The following is a 16,206-nucleotide window of genomic DNA, read 5'->3' on the forward strand; positions in this document are numbered from 1 at the left end:
TTTTTATTGGTACCAAGTTTTTTGATCTCCTATAACACCCCCACTGACCTCCACAAAATGTGTTGAGGGAAAAATACCCATTGTATGTTCCCCATACCCTGTGCTGTCCAGTGCCTGTACAAACCTCTATCACCATTTTCCTGATGTTGAGATCCCCCCCCCCCCTAGTTCACTCAAACATAATTCCCCAATTCCTGACCCTAATTTACCTAGACCTTTTCCCTATTCTTATCTCTAGTACTAATAAAGAAGAGTGCTTAGCTGCTTTAAGCATTTGCTTTATTTTGTTTTGTATTACTCTGAAATGCACATATGTGCTACACTATTTCTATGTTAACTTTGCAGCACTTTGGTTCATTTTAGTGGTACTTAGATCAGCAATGTGTTTAGCAGACTAATGTAGCTGCTTTAAAGATGAGTGTTAGACTAGTATTAGCACCAAGATTTTGTCTGTGAACCCAAGCAGTTATTTTCATAGATTATAATAGTGACACAATACACGTACATGCAGATTCATAGGCATTAAAATAAAAAAGAAAATGTCAAACTAAATGTAAAATTAAACACTTGCATACACTACAAATGTTACCCTTGGGAACCTGACACAGTGTCAACACAGCTGCAAAATTATCAGGAGTACAGGAGGTAATGGCTGACCTTTGGATATATCCCTGAATATTCTCTATACTCATCTATTACTTATTGCTGCAATATGACTCAGAACATTTGCTGTCTATGCCATCTGACACATAGAAAAACATTCATACTAAATGAAACCTTTTTAACCACTATAAAAAGAAGGTGAACATTTTAGATTCTGAGCCACATACAGTGCCTATAAAAAGTTTTCATTGTTTTATTACCTTTATTGCCTTTATACATCATAGTAGATAAACAGCATATATATATATATATATATATATATATATATATATATATATTTATATTTATATATATATATTTATTTATTTAAACAGAAATGGGAAAATGGGAAAAAGAAAGCACTCCATGCTTCAACTCCAAGGTTTCAATTCCAAAATTCAAAACATAATAGAAAATCATTCGGTCCTTGGCAGGTCCGAAAACTAGGTAATTACAGCCTCAGAAGAATAGCAACACATGACATATTGCACCGTGTCTTTAGGTATTTAACAAAGGGTACACCCCAAATGCAGAAGCAGTGTATGAAAAATTAAGTCTACAATGCTCTTGAATGGCCAAGTCTGAACCTTGACCTCGATTTACAAAAGATTTGTGGATGAACTGGAATATCTCAATTTACTCCATGTCCCATGCAACTAACTGGAGCTTAAGCAGTTTTACAAAGCGAATTGGGGAAAACCTGTTGTTGTCAGTGTACAGACAAATTTTAAGATTCCCCATGGTAAATACTACTAAGGGTGCATCAGCTAAATACTAACTTTAAGGCAAAGTAAATCCATGCAGTTTTTATACATATTTTCATTTTCATTGTAAATGATTGAGATCATTTTGAAGATATCTGTTTTTACTTTGACATGGAAGAATGTATTTATCTTTTGATCAATAAAAAAAAACAAAATCAACTGTGATGCAATGCTCTATGACAATAAAGCAAGACACATGGAAGAGGGTGTTTACTGTTTATATGAAGTAAGAAAGAATGGAATAGAATAATGATCTTTAAACCTGAACTATGGATAATTAGTCAAATACACTGATTAAATACATATATTGAAGAAGTTTTTTTTCTACTTCAATCAGGCAATGCACCCTCTAACTGCACAGTAAAAGAGCAGCATCTGCAAAATAGCCAGTACAGTACAACCATGTAGTTACTGTTTTATGTGCATGAAGAACACCTAATTGGTGCCTAGTTTAGATTTTTACTTTATACATACAAGATTTAATTAATGCTTTTTATCTGCAAAAAGTAACTTTAATATCCTTACGGATCAAAAACAATGGTATATGCACATGATCTGAATACTTTGCCAGAAATATCACAACAAATGAAGACAGATGTAGCAAGAGAAAACAAAACCAAAAGACTAAGCCTAGCGCAATTGAAAATGTTTCCACTTTTATGCATGCCTGCTATCTGCTACATGATTTAAAAATCTCCTGTCTTTATTAGGTTACTTTAGGAATGTACAGCTGAGCCTCCTGCCACCTAGACAGAAGCAGAGTTGATGTTTTTTTAATGTATTAGTGCAGGTGCACCATAATTACAGCCCATACTATGCCAAAAATGTAAGAATGCAAAATGTAACCCAAATGCTAACTGCAAGATGGCTATTTTATCATAGCTGCTCTGGAACATATTATATAAATGCAGTGAATGTAAACTCAATCTTCTATAAGGATGCAGAACAAAGGTTGTAAAAGCATTCCATGGATACTACTGTGAAATGATTCTTTAAACCATTATTAGGACAGGGATTGCCAGTTCATATGTTTTTTCTATCAAACATTAAAAATGAGACGCCATCAGTTTCCTATATAGGAAATCAAAGAAAATAGGAGAGTGGGTCAGAGAAGAATTCTACACAGCAAAGACTGGAGACAAGCCAGAGGCTATCCCAGGTGAACGCACCATTGTCCAAGACCATAGTTTGGTTAGATTCTTGTGAAAATTTAATTCCAATCTTATTTCTTATTTTATGCTATACCCAGAGGGAAGAAGACACATCTGTGATTCCTCTGGCAATGGGTTAGTATGTTACAGCTGTGATAACTCTCGATACAAAGAGAATTATGTGTTTCAAATTTGCTCCCAGGCTGCTGGAAGACATTCTGTGAACACACACAAGTGTGTGGAGGACTGGGGGAAACAGACTTGCTTAGGTCAACAGGTCTTGCTAAGAACCAGGTTCACATTCAAAGCAAGACTTTCAACTTTGAATTCCCATCCAAGACTTCTCATCACAAGTCTGAGAATATTCTTCTGGCAGTGATTTACATGTGTGTGTGTCATGGACAATAAAATCATCTTCCATTACTGTGGTGAAGGCAGTAACACAATCTCCCTTGATGCATCATAGATGAATAGACTGATGTGGTGTGTACGACTGGGGATGAGTTGTAACTTAGGCCACAATATACAGTAGATTTTGCATTGAACTTTATAGAAAACAGCACTATATATAAGAATTACTTACATGATCAGCATAACGATGTATACAATATTTACATCAATAATAAATGAAGGAGGCACATTACTGGCACAAAACTATTTGAAATGCTGTATTAGTAGATGTGATAGATGTACAAGGGATTTAGCAATATCATACTGGAGCTTCAGGATCTAATGTAAGTCATATGGTATCATGAGGACATTGTTTCCACACGAAATTCACAACGAAATACTTAGGGCAAGTTTAGGAGGTTCACCATGCACTCTGCCACACATTTGCTCTACATGACCTCATATTTGTTGGCAGTTCAACTGATTCAACCATCTATAAAAAGTTGAATTAAAAACAAAAGAGAGCTACAAACAAAATGAAATGAACAAAATTTCTTAAACTGTTTAGTGTACCTGCACATTTAAACACATTAAATTAAACCTATCACAAACATTGTCAATTTATATTGAGCAGGTGATACAAAAATGAATCTCTAGGTCACCTGCAGTGAAACTGAGTTCAAATCAGCAGTTCAATAAATGTACGTAAAAGTTAGCCTTGCCCAAACCAATCCTACCTCCTAAGGTTAGTTCCCAATTCTAGAACCCAAAGTAGCTACCTGTAACATTATACGACTAAAATAAACTTTTAGGAGGTATAAAGAGATTAGGTTAATCCTACCATTATATTTATACCTACTGGTCATTTCCATATCTATTTTAACTAAAAGTAACAATCCACTTTGTGATTATTTTACTTTAGCTATATAGTGTGTTTTCTCAGTAGTTTTCTTTTTCCCAGCTTCTATACATGCCAAATCTGTCTAAACAAACTAGCAACTAGTAGATGACTACTGGATAACAATTCTAGGGAAAATAGAGTTTCTGGATCTTCTACATAAAACCTATTTCCCAGAGGACATGAGGACTTTATGTAAAATGTACTTAATTAAGCAAAGCAAGTGAAACAGAACAAACAACCCTAGTCTACAAGCAAATGACAGGAGCTAAAAGTTTACACCATTGATCAAGTTAATTACCAGTTATTTTATAGCTTCTAGTACTTGTACTTTATATAAATAGTGTGGCAACATTGGAAAAACATACAAGGAAGATTGAAAGATTAACGTTTTTTTATCAACATATTAATATGGACCATTTACCCAACATTTGGGTCAAGGCATAATAAAAGCATTGTCACTATCTAATGATCCACAAATCAGAGAAAGTGATTCATTGAAATGCTTTCCCTCTTTCCTATATTAGGTAAAACAATTAAACATTCATCTAAGCCTCCTGTCAATTTTGCTTTACTTTATTGTGTTATCTGCTTACATCTAGAAATGTGCTTTGGCAACCCCAAAAATGTGGGTACCAATATGGTAACCAGAAAGCTACAAATTGATGTAATTGTTCTTTTTGGCAGTTCCTTGCAGTCCTTCGGGAATTTATATAAACAGATCACTTAGGTTTGTGGTTCTGTATTTCATCAACTTGTGGAAATAGAAAGAAAAGTATGTGTATATTTTTCATACTTACTGAGCAGCTAAACTTGAATTTTACTCCTGACTTAAATCATACAGCTGTAGAATCTTGAAATCAAAATTAGTATTGATTCATAAAATAAGCTCACAATTTAGAGAATGTGCAACAAAATTATTAAAGGAGGTTGCAAGCCTGAAAATGTTCTCTGAAGTTAGAACAAATGCACAATTTTTATTTATTGCAAACTTCATTATACCCAGTTATTTTACAGATATCTACAAACCACAGTTATCCACTTGGAGCTGTGGTCAAAATGGCTCCTTAATAAACAGCCAGTCTGCTACTCATTGATAAATGAGGACAATAAAGTGAATTGCAAATGTTGAACTTTTTTTATATATATATATATATATATATATATATATATATATATATATATATATATATATATAAGAGAAAACTATACTAACTGTTTTACAGTTTTTCCATTGCATGATCACTGGCTCCTTAATATGTACAGCCAATATTTGCATTATTACTGGTCATAAAGTTGCATTATTACTGGTCTTTATTACTGGTTTTCATAAAGATGGCCCTACCAGTTACGAAGTGGTGAGGAAAAGTGCATAGTTGTATGTTTGGCATACTATGCAATGGAGTTGTTCATACTTGCATATTATAACAAATGCTCTTGCCGCACCCATAGTCCATAGTTTTATTTTAAGCTATGGTTCATAAAAAAAACATGGTTTTAGGATGATTTTTTGGCAAACTGAGAAATATTTTAGTAGCAATGCGATATGGCTACATGAGTAGCTCTAATCTCACTATGGTATGCAATAATCATTCGCAGACCCATATTTAAAGCAGACCTTGCACTTCCCAATCAAAAGAATTCTTCTGTTATTTTTAATACTTGCCTATGCTGCAAAAACCTATTTACCAGCCCAAGCCCTGTCCCACACAGCCATCTTTGTTTAACATGTCTTTGTAAGCCAGCTGTATGTTTGTAGCCAACCTTTTGATTACGTGACACCAGATCTGATTTATTGCGGGTGGTAGAATCTACAGCCTTCTGGGATTTGTAAATTAGGAAGTAGTAGCAAGACAATGGACAAGCCTGTGGGTCTCTTGGAAAAATGTTCCCTCTGTCTCATGCTATCAAACAGACCCGGTTTGGGGGACATGTTCTCCATGGGGACACAGACAATAAGGACTCAATAGAAGTTCTTAACCTTCCCAACTCTAGTGAAACCAAACACAAAATTTATGATGGAGTTAGGCTTCATATTCCATAGTAATTTTTTTTTTACTGAAGAAAAGTGGCATAAGTTCTGGCCTTGATTACAGAGTTATTTTTTTTCCATGATGTCAGTTTTTTCATAGATCCTTCACTATCAATATAAAATCCATTTTGTGTTAAGTGTGATATAGCCAGGGTACATCACATGTTTTTGACTATGTCCATTAATGCTCTGTCACATTTAACTATCTGTTCCCATTTGGTAAAATACAAGCTTGTATAACATCTTTACAAGTACTGCATTAGAGAAACATACTTTTGTAAAGGAAAAAAAGCAGCAGCTGTTTCTTTTCTTCCCATGTGTCTACTAAAACATTACGTGTTTGCATTAGAGAACAGAAGTGAAATACAGCACTAAACATGGTCACATGAAATCATGCATGCATACTTTATACCTACAGTAATGTGTTACAGACAGTTATATTATTTTAGAGGGAGAGTTATGTAGAAGAGACACAGGTAGAGAAGAGACTGTTAAATTACAGTCTAGTCAGAAGAAAAAAATCTAAACTGAGAATACAAGTATCATATATGTCTTGAATTATCTGGTTGTGTTTTATATCCAGTTAGAAAATAGTTTCCATTGCTTGTTTAAAATTTAAGGTTGAAGTTTAAACAACATTATTAGTTGTACTTGGTTATAGGTTATATGGTAACATGGAGGAACCATGTATGTAAAGCCTAGTATGCATGAGCAGTTCTGTTACTGATTTTGTGCTCAACCAAACTGATCCAATCAATATTCCAGTTGAGAATTGATGCACTGGAAGTATTAAAAGACTATACAAACTTTAATATCCTGCCCTTTCAACTGTTTTTACCAAATAAAGTGTACTTAACTGTTCATACAAACAAAAACTTTGGATGGACATTTAACAACATGTCCAATCTATCCACATTCAATAGGAATCAAAACATATTCTCTTTTTATTAATGGGCTGCTTAATTCCCTTTAGGTTAAGTGCTTGCACACCGAACTACAGCTATTTCTTTCCAGCGTACTTCTTGAATTTAGCAAGTAGTCATATCCCAAGCCATAGTAGATAAGGCATTTTTCAACTGACATACAATGAGAGGCCAGGTAGAAAGCAAAGTAAAACTATTCTCAAATGGAACAAATATGAGGTTATATAAGCAAGATTTAATGTTTAAATTTAGGCAGTATGTTATATTTAGGTAGGAAAGGTTGATTTAACCTGCAGAAAATGCACCCAAAATTTAATATGTAGGACTCAAAAAGTGGACTTATGCAAAAGCACTAATTCAACTTCTAGACTAGAATATGAGATCAAAGTCGATGCTCAGAAAAAAAATCTAATAGTAAAATATACTTTCTTTTTAAATACCTAAAACACAGAAAAACTGCTGTCACAAGTAATATTTTGAGATATAGCAAAAGCATGCTTCAGTATGAAAATACTAGATGTACATAAAGAAACTGGCTTACAACACCTAGCTTACTTTGGAAGCAATACTACATTTTATTGATGGAAGCACATATAACAAATACACTTTTGAAATCCTATTCCTAAAGAATAAAAATCATTAATCATAAAAATCATTAATCATTTATGACATAAAGTGATACCAGGTTTATATCTACTACTGACACAAACTGCAAATCCAGCCAAACATTTTTTTAGTTATGGAGAGAGAAGAAAGACTTAGAACTACTGCCTGGTTTTTGTTGGTGTGTCCCCATTGCAGGGATCCTACATCACTAAGGCCTACTACACATGTGCCAGTTTTCATGTTTAATCACCATTGTGAAAAAATATTGGATATGATCTGAATCTTACAGGCATAGTAATTCCAATTGTATTTTTTTCAAAAGTATATGTCATCTCATGACATCAAGTCATGTCATGTGTATAAAATCCATTTGAGAGCTTCCATATGTCCTGGTATTCACCTCATCCCAAGATTTAAAGGGCAGAATATTGTACATGTATATGCTATATTTCTGGACTTTGGAAAATCAGACTAGGCAGTTAGTAGTCCTTATTGCTTGTAAATGTGTGACCAGTACAAGTGAGGAAAATGCCCCCAACACCACCCAAACTAAGACTGCAATAATAGGAGATCCCTATCCAAAGCTAAAAAAGGGTTTGACCAGAATTGGACTTTAAATGGCAACTGGGTGCTCTTAAATGATTGCAGCTTTACATGCAAAACTTATGAGCTACAAAGTCTCTTAAATTCACTTACAAAAAAAAGTTATCAAGTATAATATTCAATAGAAATAGAAGATAAAAATTCTGGGATATTCTGATAGGGAAAGGCTCTGGTTATATTGAAGCATGCTCTATCCTTCCCATGCATTTCTAATGGCCAATCACTTTGTTGGACTTGCCTTAGTTTTCAATAGATATGTGCAGGGTAGGAGGTTATGACACTACCATTGAATTTTGCCTAATATTTGAGTTATGTTATCCAGTGAGCCCAATCAAAGAAATGAACAAATGAACAAAGATCATCTTTGGGAAGTGAAGAAAAAAGGAAAATGGTGGTACCTTAGATGGAGCAGGGATAGGTTAGTAAACCCTGGTTTAATTCCACTTTAACTTTTACATTTTTTTAAGAATCAGATGAGAAAAATGTGTGAATTTGGGATAAAAGTAAATCTTGGTTAAAACATTTAGAAATAGACCCTTTCTGATGACTGATAGGGAGAGACCATGTTCTGTAATTTGGCTCAAATGGAAAATTGGAAGAAACACATTTATTCTAATTTTTTTTTTTTACCAATTTCAAGGTATGATTTTATTGAACACACCTAACATAAATATGAGATTTGGTAATGCAGACATATTTTGATTTGTTAAATAATTAAATGTAAACATGTCCACTTTAAAAGTTTAGATAAACATGAATTGTCTTATATAACATCTGCAAGATGTTGTTTTTGTAGCACATTCTTTTGTACACTATGTGGTATATTAAAAAAAAAAAGTGGCTTTTATTTATCCATCAGTATTTTGCTGCAGGAAAGTCAGTGATGTCTTTTCTTTTGAGGCAATAAAGGAAAAACTAGATGGTGCCAGTGATTTAAATCCACAGTGTCTGTAGCCAAGTAACATTAGTATAAAATCAAGGAAGTATTCCTAGGCAAAGTGATGTAATAAATAACTATGAAGCTAGAAGCAATATGATACACTGTTCCATGCTTTTCAGCAGAATTATTACTTATACTAAATTGTTCTGTTTGAAAAATCGTCACGAGACTCGCACAAAGCACGTTCAACAAAAAAGCCATAAAGGCTTTGCAAGAACTCCAAAATCCTATTTGAAACACGTCTTCTGTGGGTTATTTAAAGTGATTTTAGGAATGCAAAGTGTAACAAATCTGTCATGAAACCAGTCACATTGTAAAAGGTTAAGATCTTTGGAATGTTGGATAAATAACAATATAGGCTCCCATGTAAAGGTTGCATTGGACCTTTATATTTGTAAACCTATTTTAGCAAGATTTTTGTGTCTAATTAATTGTGTTTGATAAAATGTTTCTTTCATTCTGCTACAGTGTTAACTGCTCATTTTTATAGGGGCTAATTTAAAACAGTGAGCTATGCTCAAAAAAGAAACTCTATACATTTATAAAACATTGAACTGTGGTTTACAAATATGTTATTATTTGCTGGCTTTTGGACTTTGAAGAAAGTTGTTCAAAGTAAAATTTAATTTGGAAACCCTCCGAAAAAAAAAAGCAAAGGTCACATTCTCTCCAGTAATAGTTCTCTTTCTATCCTACTGAAATAGAACTCCACATGAGTTGACCCCTTGAAATAATGTTCAGGTTTTAATGAACACCTAGTATATTTACTATATTCACAGCTCACAGTACATTAGCCTGGTGGTAACTAGAAAGAATCTCTTATTTATTGGTGGGCAGTGGGAAAAATGTTTCCTTTACAGATAACCAAAAACGTCAAGGGTGTCAGTTAAACCGAGATACACAAAATGCTCATTACTCATGGAACCCCTAGCAATATCTGGAGGAACCCTGGTTGGTAAACACTGGGCTATGATGTGGATATTGAAGTATTACAAAACAGATAAAGGATAGTAACAACCACTGTAATTAAGTCTCTAAAGTTTACAGTAGCACTGTTCTATTATAATGTATTCAAGCCCTGTTTAGCAGCAGAAATAAATGTTCTCCACTGTTATTACTGCTACAGAGAAAGATGTAAGAAAACATACCCCTTGCTAACTCAGAGCTAGGGTGCTCCAATTGAGATTCATTCATTGAAGAGCTGTAGGTCTGATTTACCAGGCATCATGCCAAATCTTTGCAGAGAGACCACTGCTTTTATACGGAAAGTAAGGGCCCTAGCTTATCTACTAGCTTTCTAAAAGACTTTCAAACTTTTGTTTTGATGGACTTAAAATATCTGGTTGATTTGAACTAAAATTTTTTGGTTGTAAAAAAAACAAACAAATGCAACAAAACAAGAATAAAACAGGCAAGGCAAACCAAATAATATTACTTAGTTTCAAACTTACCGATAGAAAATGGCATAGTCAACAGTTGAGTGACAGTTTTGAAAGTCCCAGGACTTTAACTTCTGACATTCTCTGTGAGCTCGAAGTTTCACCTTAACAGTCCCTTGGCACAGCTCTGGCACAGTCTTCCTACGAGGGCGGTTACAGAATTCATTAGATTCGACTCTCCAGGAATCTCCAAAATCATCCACATCAAACTTGAAGTTTCCATCACTACCTAAAAGATCATCCCGCTTATGTCCGTTGTAGTTGCCACAAAGACCACAAAGCTTCCCTTTTAGATGAGGAGCGGCCATCACTTCTACAAAGCTGTCTCCATCCCAGGAAATTTCCAGCCCTAAAATACAAAAATTTAAATTAGATAAATCAATAACATCAAATCAAGGTAATTAGCTATATTACCAAAAATATCAGGGTGTTTTACACAGCTTTATATCAAAATTGTTTATTGATGAGGTCCAGTTGAACAACTAAACACACAGAAAAACAAGCAAAAGCTGTGTTTTCTGCCAAAAGTTTGTATTTCTGTCTGTAAATTACTGTCTATCTTTTATTTAGGTCTAGCAAGACTCAAAACCTGCATTTTATTTGCTGAAGGTATGTAACACTTACAGCACATGTACCTCACCCAGCCTGTAAATAGGACAGCAAAAATGCAAATCAACAAACTGAAAAACGAATCTTTAATGGGGCCTGATTTATTAAAGCTCTCCAAGGCTGGAGAGGATACACATCCATCGATGAAGCTGGGTGATCCAGCAAACCTGGAATGGATCTGGTCCAGGATTTTTAACAAATAGCAAATCACTTTTAAGAAATTTATTCCAGGTTTGCTGGATCACCCAGCTTCATCAATGGAAGTGTATGCTCTCCAACCTTGGAGAGAATTATTATATCTGGCCCACTCACTGTGATCCCTCTTCCTTTTAGCATTTATGTTGCATTGAAGCACATCTGGTTGTTTTTTGTGCTGTTTCTCTCCCCCTCTTTCCGAGCTCTGTAGGTACCTTCACTACTTGCTCAAGATTGAAGAAGTTTTAAATATGGAGTTGCATTAATGTGTGTCCCCAACATCTGCTCAGAGTAAAGCTATCAGCCTTTTATCATCAATATGAAATAATATAGTGATGATAGACCAAAAGGTCACTGGATCACTGAAAAAACTGTTTAGCTAGTTAACAGCCTACTTTCATTAGAGGAATTACACAAAATACTTTTACCTATTCTATTAACTGTAGCATTTTCTTACATAGAACTGTTTGCAATCCAATAAAACTCATGACGTCACTAAAATTATGTTTTGGCCAGACTAGTTGCATCCATATGATTGAGATTTAAAAGTAGTGGAACCTATAAAATATAAATTCATTCAACTAGTCAATGCAATAAATACCACTTCTAACTGTGAATTTAACTTAACACAAATTAGTATCTGTATACCACATACAGGTCACAATGACACAAGGATTTACTTATCATCGTTAGCATTTTTGTAGTCAATAAAATAGTGTCTTGTCATTGCATTCCATTGTACACTTTCATAACAAAATATTTAAAGCATGAGCTTTGTGCTGTATCTTACACTTCTTATGGACCTCCTGAACTGGTTCAGAATAATATTTATGGCAGAGTGACACTGTGTCCTGTTCGGTCCTTTCCAGCAAAGAATCCCCATTGATCCCACAACTCTTGATGCCTTCCTGGCTGACCTAGATAAGCTCCAAAGTTGGAAGTTGTTGGATCTTACTTTTGGGGATATTGTAACTGCCCCCTCTCCCCCTTACATAAGAATGCTCAGGCCTAAATATTGGTTTGTTAAGGACTAAGCACTATTTTATAGTTACCATTGCCCATGAACCTGCTTTTTTGAAGTAAAAAAGAGGAATGTGGATGGGTGACTATAGTGGGCTATCAGAAGAAATATCATTTTGCCCCAAATGGATTAAATGGAGAATAACCATATGATGTTAATTACTACCTTTAGCTCAACATTGCAAACCTGACATTGGCAACTTTTTTTGAATCTACCTAGTATGCAATCTGGCCCTAAATATGCAAAAAATTTGGATGCACAAAAGATAAAAGTAGGAATACGCTATGTTTTTTTAAGCTTTATGATGCTGTTGTATAAATATTTTGTGTATGAATAATAAAATATACATGGTATAGTCAACATTATTTATTTATAAAACTTCAGTTTCACCAAGGCCTGAAATGAACTACAACATTCTAAACATCCTTCACTATAAACTTTTTTTTTAATAAGTAAACCAAAGTCTTCAACTATAACAATTTGCCAACAAATAATAATAAATCTTCAGTACAAAAGTCTTTACATGCACGTATTACAACCTCATAGGCTCCAACAGACATCTAAAACAGCTAAGAGCTATACTGTATACATAAGGCCAGAACACACAGATGTTTCTCATGCACCACAATGTAGATTGTTCCAAAATAAAATTATGCTGTTTTTAATAACAAACATTCAGCTGCTGAATCTGATTATAAGATAAAAGGCATAATAATTTGTTTATGTAAAAAAAAGTATTATTCTAAAGTCCATCGGCACTCTCGCTGGGCATATTTTAATAATCTTTTTGCAGAAGTGGAAACAGATTAAATGCTTGGTTACTATAACATTGCTAATGTTGTAGGTGTTCCAGTTATGTCAATTTCAAGGGTCCTATTCAAAAAGCTATGGAACCCACCGAGGTTTTAAAAACTCTATTATTCAAGCCACCAGCAACATTTTAGCCTCTAGCTTTGTGACCATTACAGTAATTTAATTAATGAGACCCTTGGAAAAATCTCTACTGTTTGAGACAAATGTGCTTTGTTGCCAGTGACATGTCTTATGATTGATGCTTTTAAAGTGGTTTTAAAACACATCATTAAATTAATTTCTAAATGGCAATGCGGATTTGGAAGTAACGACTCTCTTGGCTGTATGATCTTAGGTCATTGTTGCTTTGCTCATTTTTGTCCTTTTTTGCTGGCTTAAGCTAATGTTAGGTCGGTATTAAAAGTAATCAGATAACTGATAAACATAATTAGGGGGGATATATTTCATAATGCAACATGGTTTAAGTAAAGGGATGAAGTTAGAAATATTATGTATTCTCAACATTTAGGTATTTTAAAGCCCAACCCCAGGCATATATTTAAAATAAGGATAAAAAACCCAGTTAGGGACAGGGAATGAAATGTATTTTTAACATTTAAATGGCAAATGTAACTAACGTGCCTGATTTATTAAAGCCCTCAAAGACTGGAGAAGATAGAATATCACGGGAGAACCTGGGGAATCCAGCAAACCTGAAATAGATCTGGTCCAGGATTGAAAACATTTGCCAGCTAATATCAAATGGTTTCCAGGTTTTCTGGACCACTCAGGTTCCCCTATCATAGCCTAGTTTCTCCATCCTTGGAGAGCAAGACACAGATGTCTTGTAGCCACCCCTTATTCACATAGTACATTTCAGATCTAGAGAGAGTACAAGATCCCTGGCTTAATTGCACCATCAAGGATGCAAACCTGGTTTCAAAAATTTGTTTAAAGTTAATTTAAAATAAACAATTATGCAAAATTTTGCATACTATAATTTAAACATATTAAAAATGTATCAAAAGTATTTATAAGTGTATTCATTTTGTATCATGAAAATAATACTTTTTAACCCTTTTTCTTGAGGAATGACAACTTGCTGTCCCTTGTAACTTTATGTAATCATGGTTTACTGTCCTGACCATCGGGTAACACACCCTGAAAATAGCTGGAGGCACATAGAAAGCAAAGGGCAGCAGGAAATCTGAACTAATCCGTTACGAATGTGAATTAGTTATGATACACAGTGTTTAAACAAATGAAATGCTATTTAGTTAGGGTTTACCTAAACACTCCTAAATCTTACAAAAGCATCAGTTACAAAAGCATCAAAAGCAAACCTTACTAAAACATCAGTTAGATAATGCTTTTAAATCATGTAAAATCAGTTTTATGTAATTTAGGTTTCTGCTGCACTGAAAATAAGTGTTTGTAGATGATGAAAGTCTTTACAATTGGTCACACAGAGATTACAGAATCATGGAATCTCTCTGTGCCAGATTTTTTTAAACCCTGTACTGACAATTAATTATCCCTAAATAGGATGATAGGTGATCGTTTCCAACAAGAACGAACGCTGTACATACAGCTCTGTTTTGTTCTATGGAGTGGGGAAGACAATAAGGAAGTACGCCACTACATCCTCAACAAGAGCAGAACTTTGTGTGGGATTTTTAGTAATCCAACATAGCAGATTACTAAATGATGTTGGAAAATTATTGATTGTACAGCTTGGTCGCCAGTAAAAATAGAAGAAATCTTTTGCTCACAATTATAAAAGTATGTTGAAATATATATTAAACTAAAAACTTTGAAGCTAAAAGATTTCTTCACTCACAGTTTGCATTGTAAATCAAAGTGCTGATTCCTAACATGTCCCCAAATCATACCCCAACAGGCTGTTGCAAGACAGATACAGCTTTGCCAATAAGGAAACTGTCCTATAGGTTTGACCTGGACATGGCTAGGATACCTAGCCAAAAATGTTGGGGATTCCTCATTATTTACTGCATGAGCTCAAAGGTTCTTTTGTGTTTATAATGTCTATTACACAGACATCTGCTATAGCATTTTAAAGCTGTCTTTAACAGTTTGTGTCCACAGTACAGGTCAGGTCATAAAATACACTGGGGACCAATCCACAAGACTTGAACAAAGATTATAAAGAGAACAAGCTTTCCTAAATATGCAGAAATGTTTCATATGGCAAATGCCATATGTGAATAGTACAGATTCAAATAAATTAACATTAAATACCTAAATAGCATTATAAACTAAATAACTCACTGCATGATTTAATTGGATTACAGGGGTTAACACTTGGATCTAGGGTTTAGGGATATAAAGAGAAATGTTACATATTTTATTCCCTCACACCCTAGGGACATGTTCAGAATAGTGGTTTTGTCATGCAGTTTTGATCCATTCTACTACTCAAAACTACTTTGTAAAAAATTGTTCACAGTGGACCATATGGATGTATTCATTATCTATTTTGTTCAGATGAAATACTGTAGAGGTAACGTCTAAAAAGCATATTTGTACATATAGGCATATATCAGTGTAACAGTGTAGGCTACTTATATAGATGGGTAATGGAGATTCATGAGAGGACCCTCAACTTCAAAGCAACTGTGACTAAACCATATTTTTGTTAATAAACTAATTTTCTAAAAGAATTAAGGAAATACTTATCTCCCCTTTTGTCACAAAATATACAGGTAGTCCCCAGGTTAAGGACATCTGGCATACGGACGCCTTCCAGATACGAACGGGGCTTCCCTGCTTGCTGTGTGCAGAACGGAGACTTGAAGGGGGGAGGGGACAGTTTGCATGACTTGCAAAAGAAATCTTTTGCTAAACACAGCTGAGGTTTTGAGTGATCCTAGGGAGGGGGGAGAAAAATTAACTGATCTCACGCATGCGCAGTGAGATCCGTAAGTTTTTTTCCAAACTTCATTACCCGATTTTGCGCCTGCATCAGATGACATAGGAAGAACTAGGAGGAAAAGGCAAAGATGGTGCCCCCTGGCGCGTTGGCTCAGAGACAGATACCGGGACGATGTGGGACCTGATAGAAGAAACCTCTAGACCAATCGACTGCGCTGCAGAACTGAAGGTAAGTGTATTTTTTTTGTTTTAGGCATTTTTGAGTTTACTTCCTCTTTGGGTCTTCTGAAACCAACCAACTTTTTGGAG

At 34.6% G+C, this 16,206-nt stretch overlaps 1 protein-coding gene across 1 annotated transcript in view; it reads right to left on the reverse strand.

Annotated features, from left to right (window-relative positions):
- BMPER (BMP binding endothelial regulator) overlaps positions 1-16,206 on the reverse strand; it is a 129,113-nt gene that overhangs the window by 16,502 nt on the left and 96,405 nt on the right. The window contains exon 13 of the mRNA XM_072412224.1: positions 10,401-10,737. Coding sequence (XP_072268325.1) covers positions 10,401-10,737 — 337 coding nt within the window. The remainder of the gene's footprint in view (positions 1-10,400; positions 10,738-16,206) is intronic.

This window comes from Pyxicephalus adspersus, chromosome 5, assembly GCF_032062135.1.
Source record: "Pyxicephalus adspersus chromosome 5, UCB_Pads_2.0, whole genome shotgun sequence".
Lineage (NCBI taxonomy): Eukaryota > Metazoa > Chordata > Amphibia > Anura > Pyxicephalidae > Pyxicephalus > Pyxicephalus adspersus.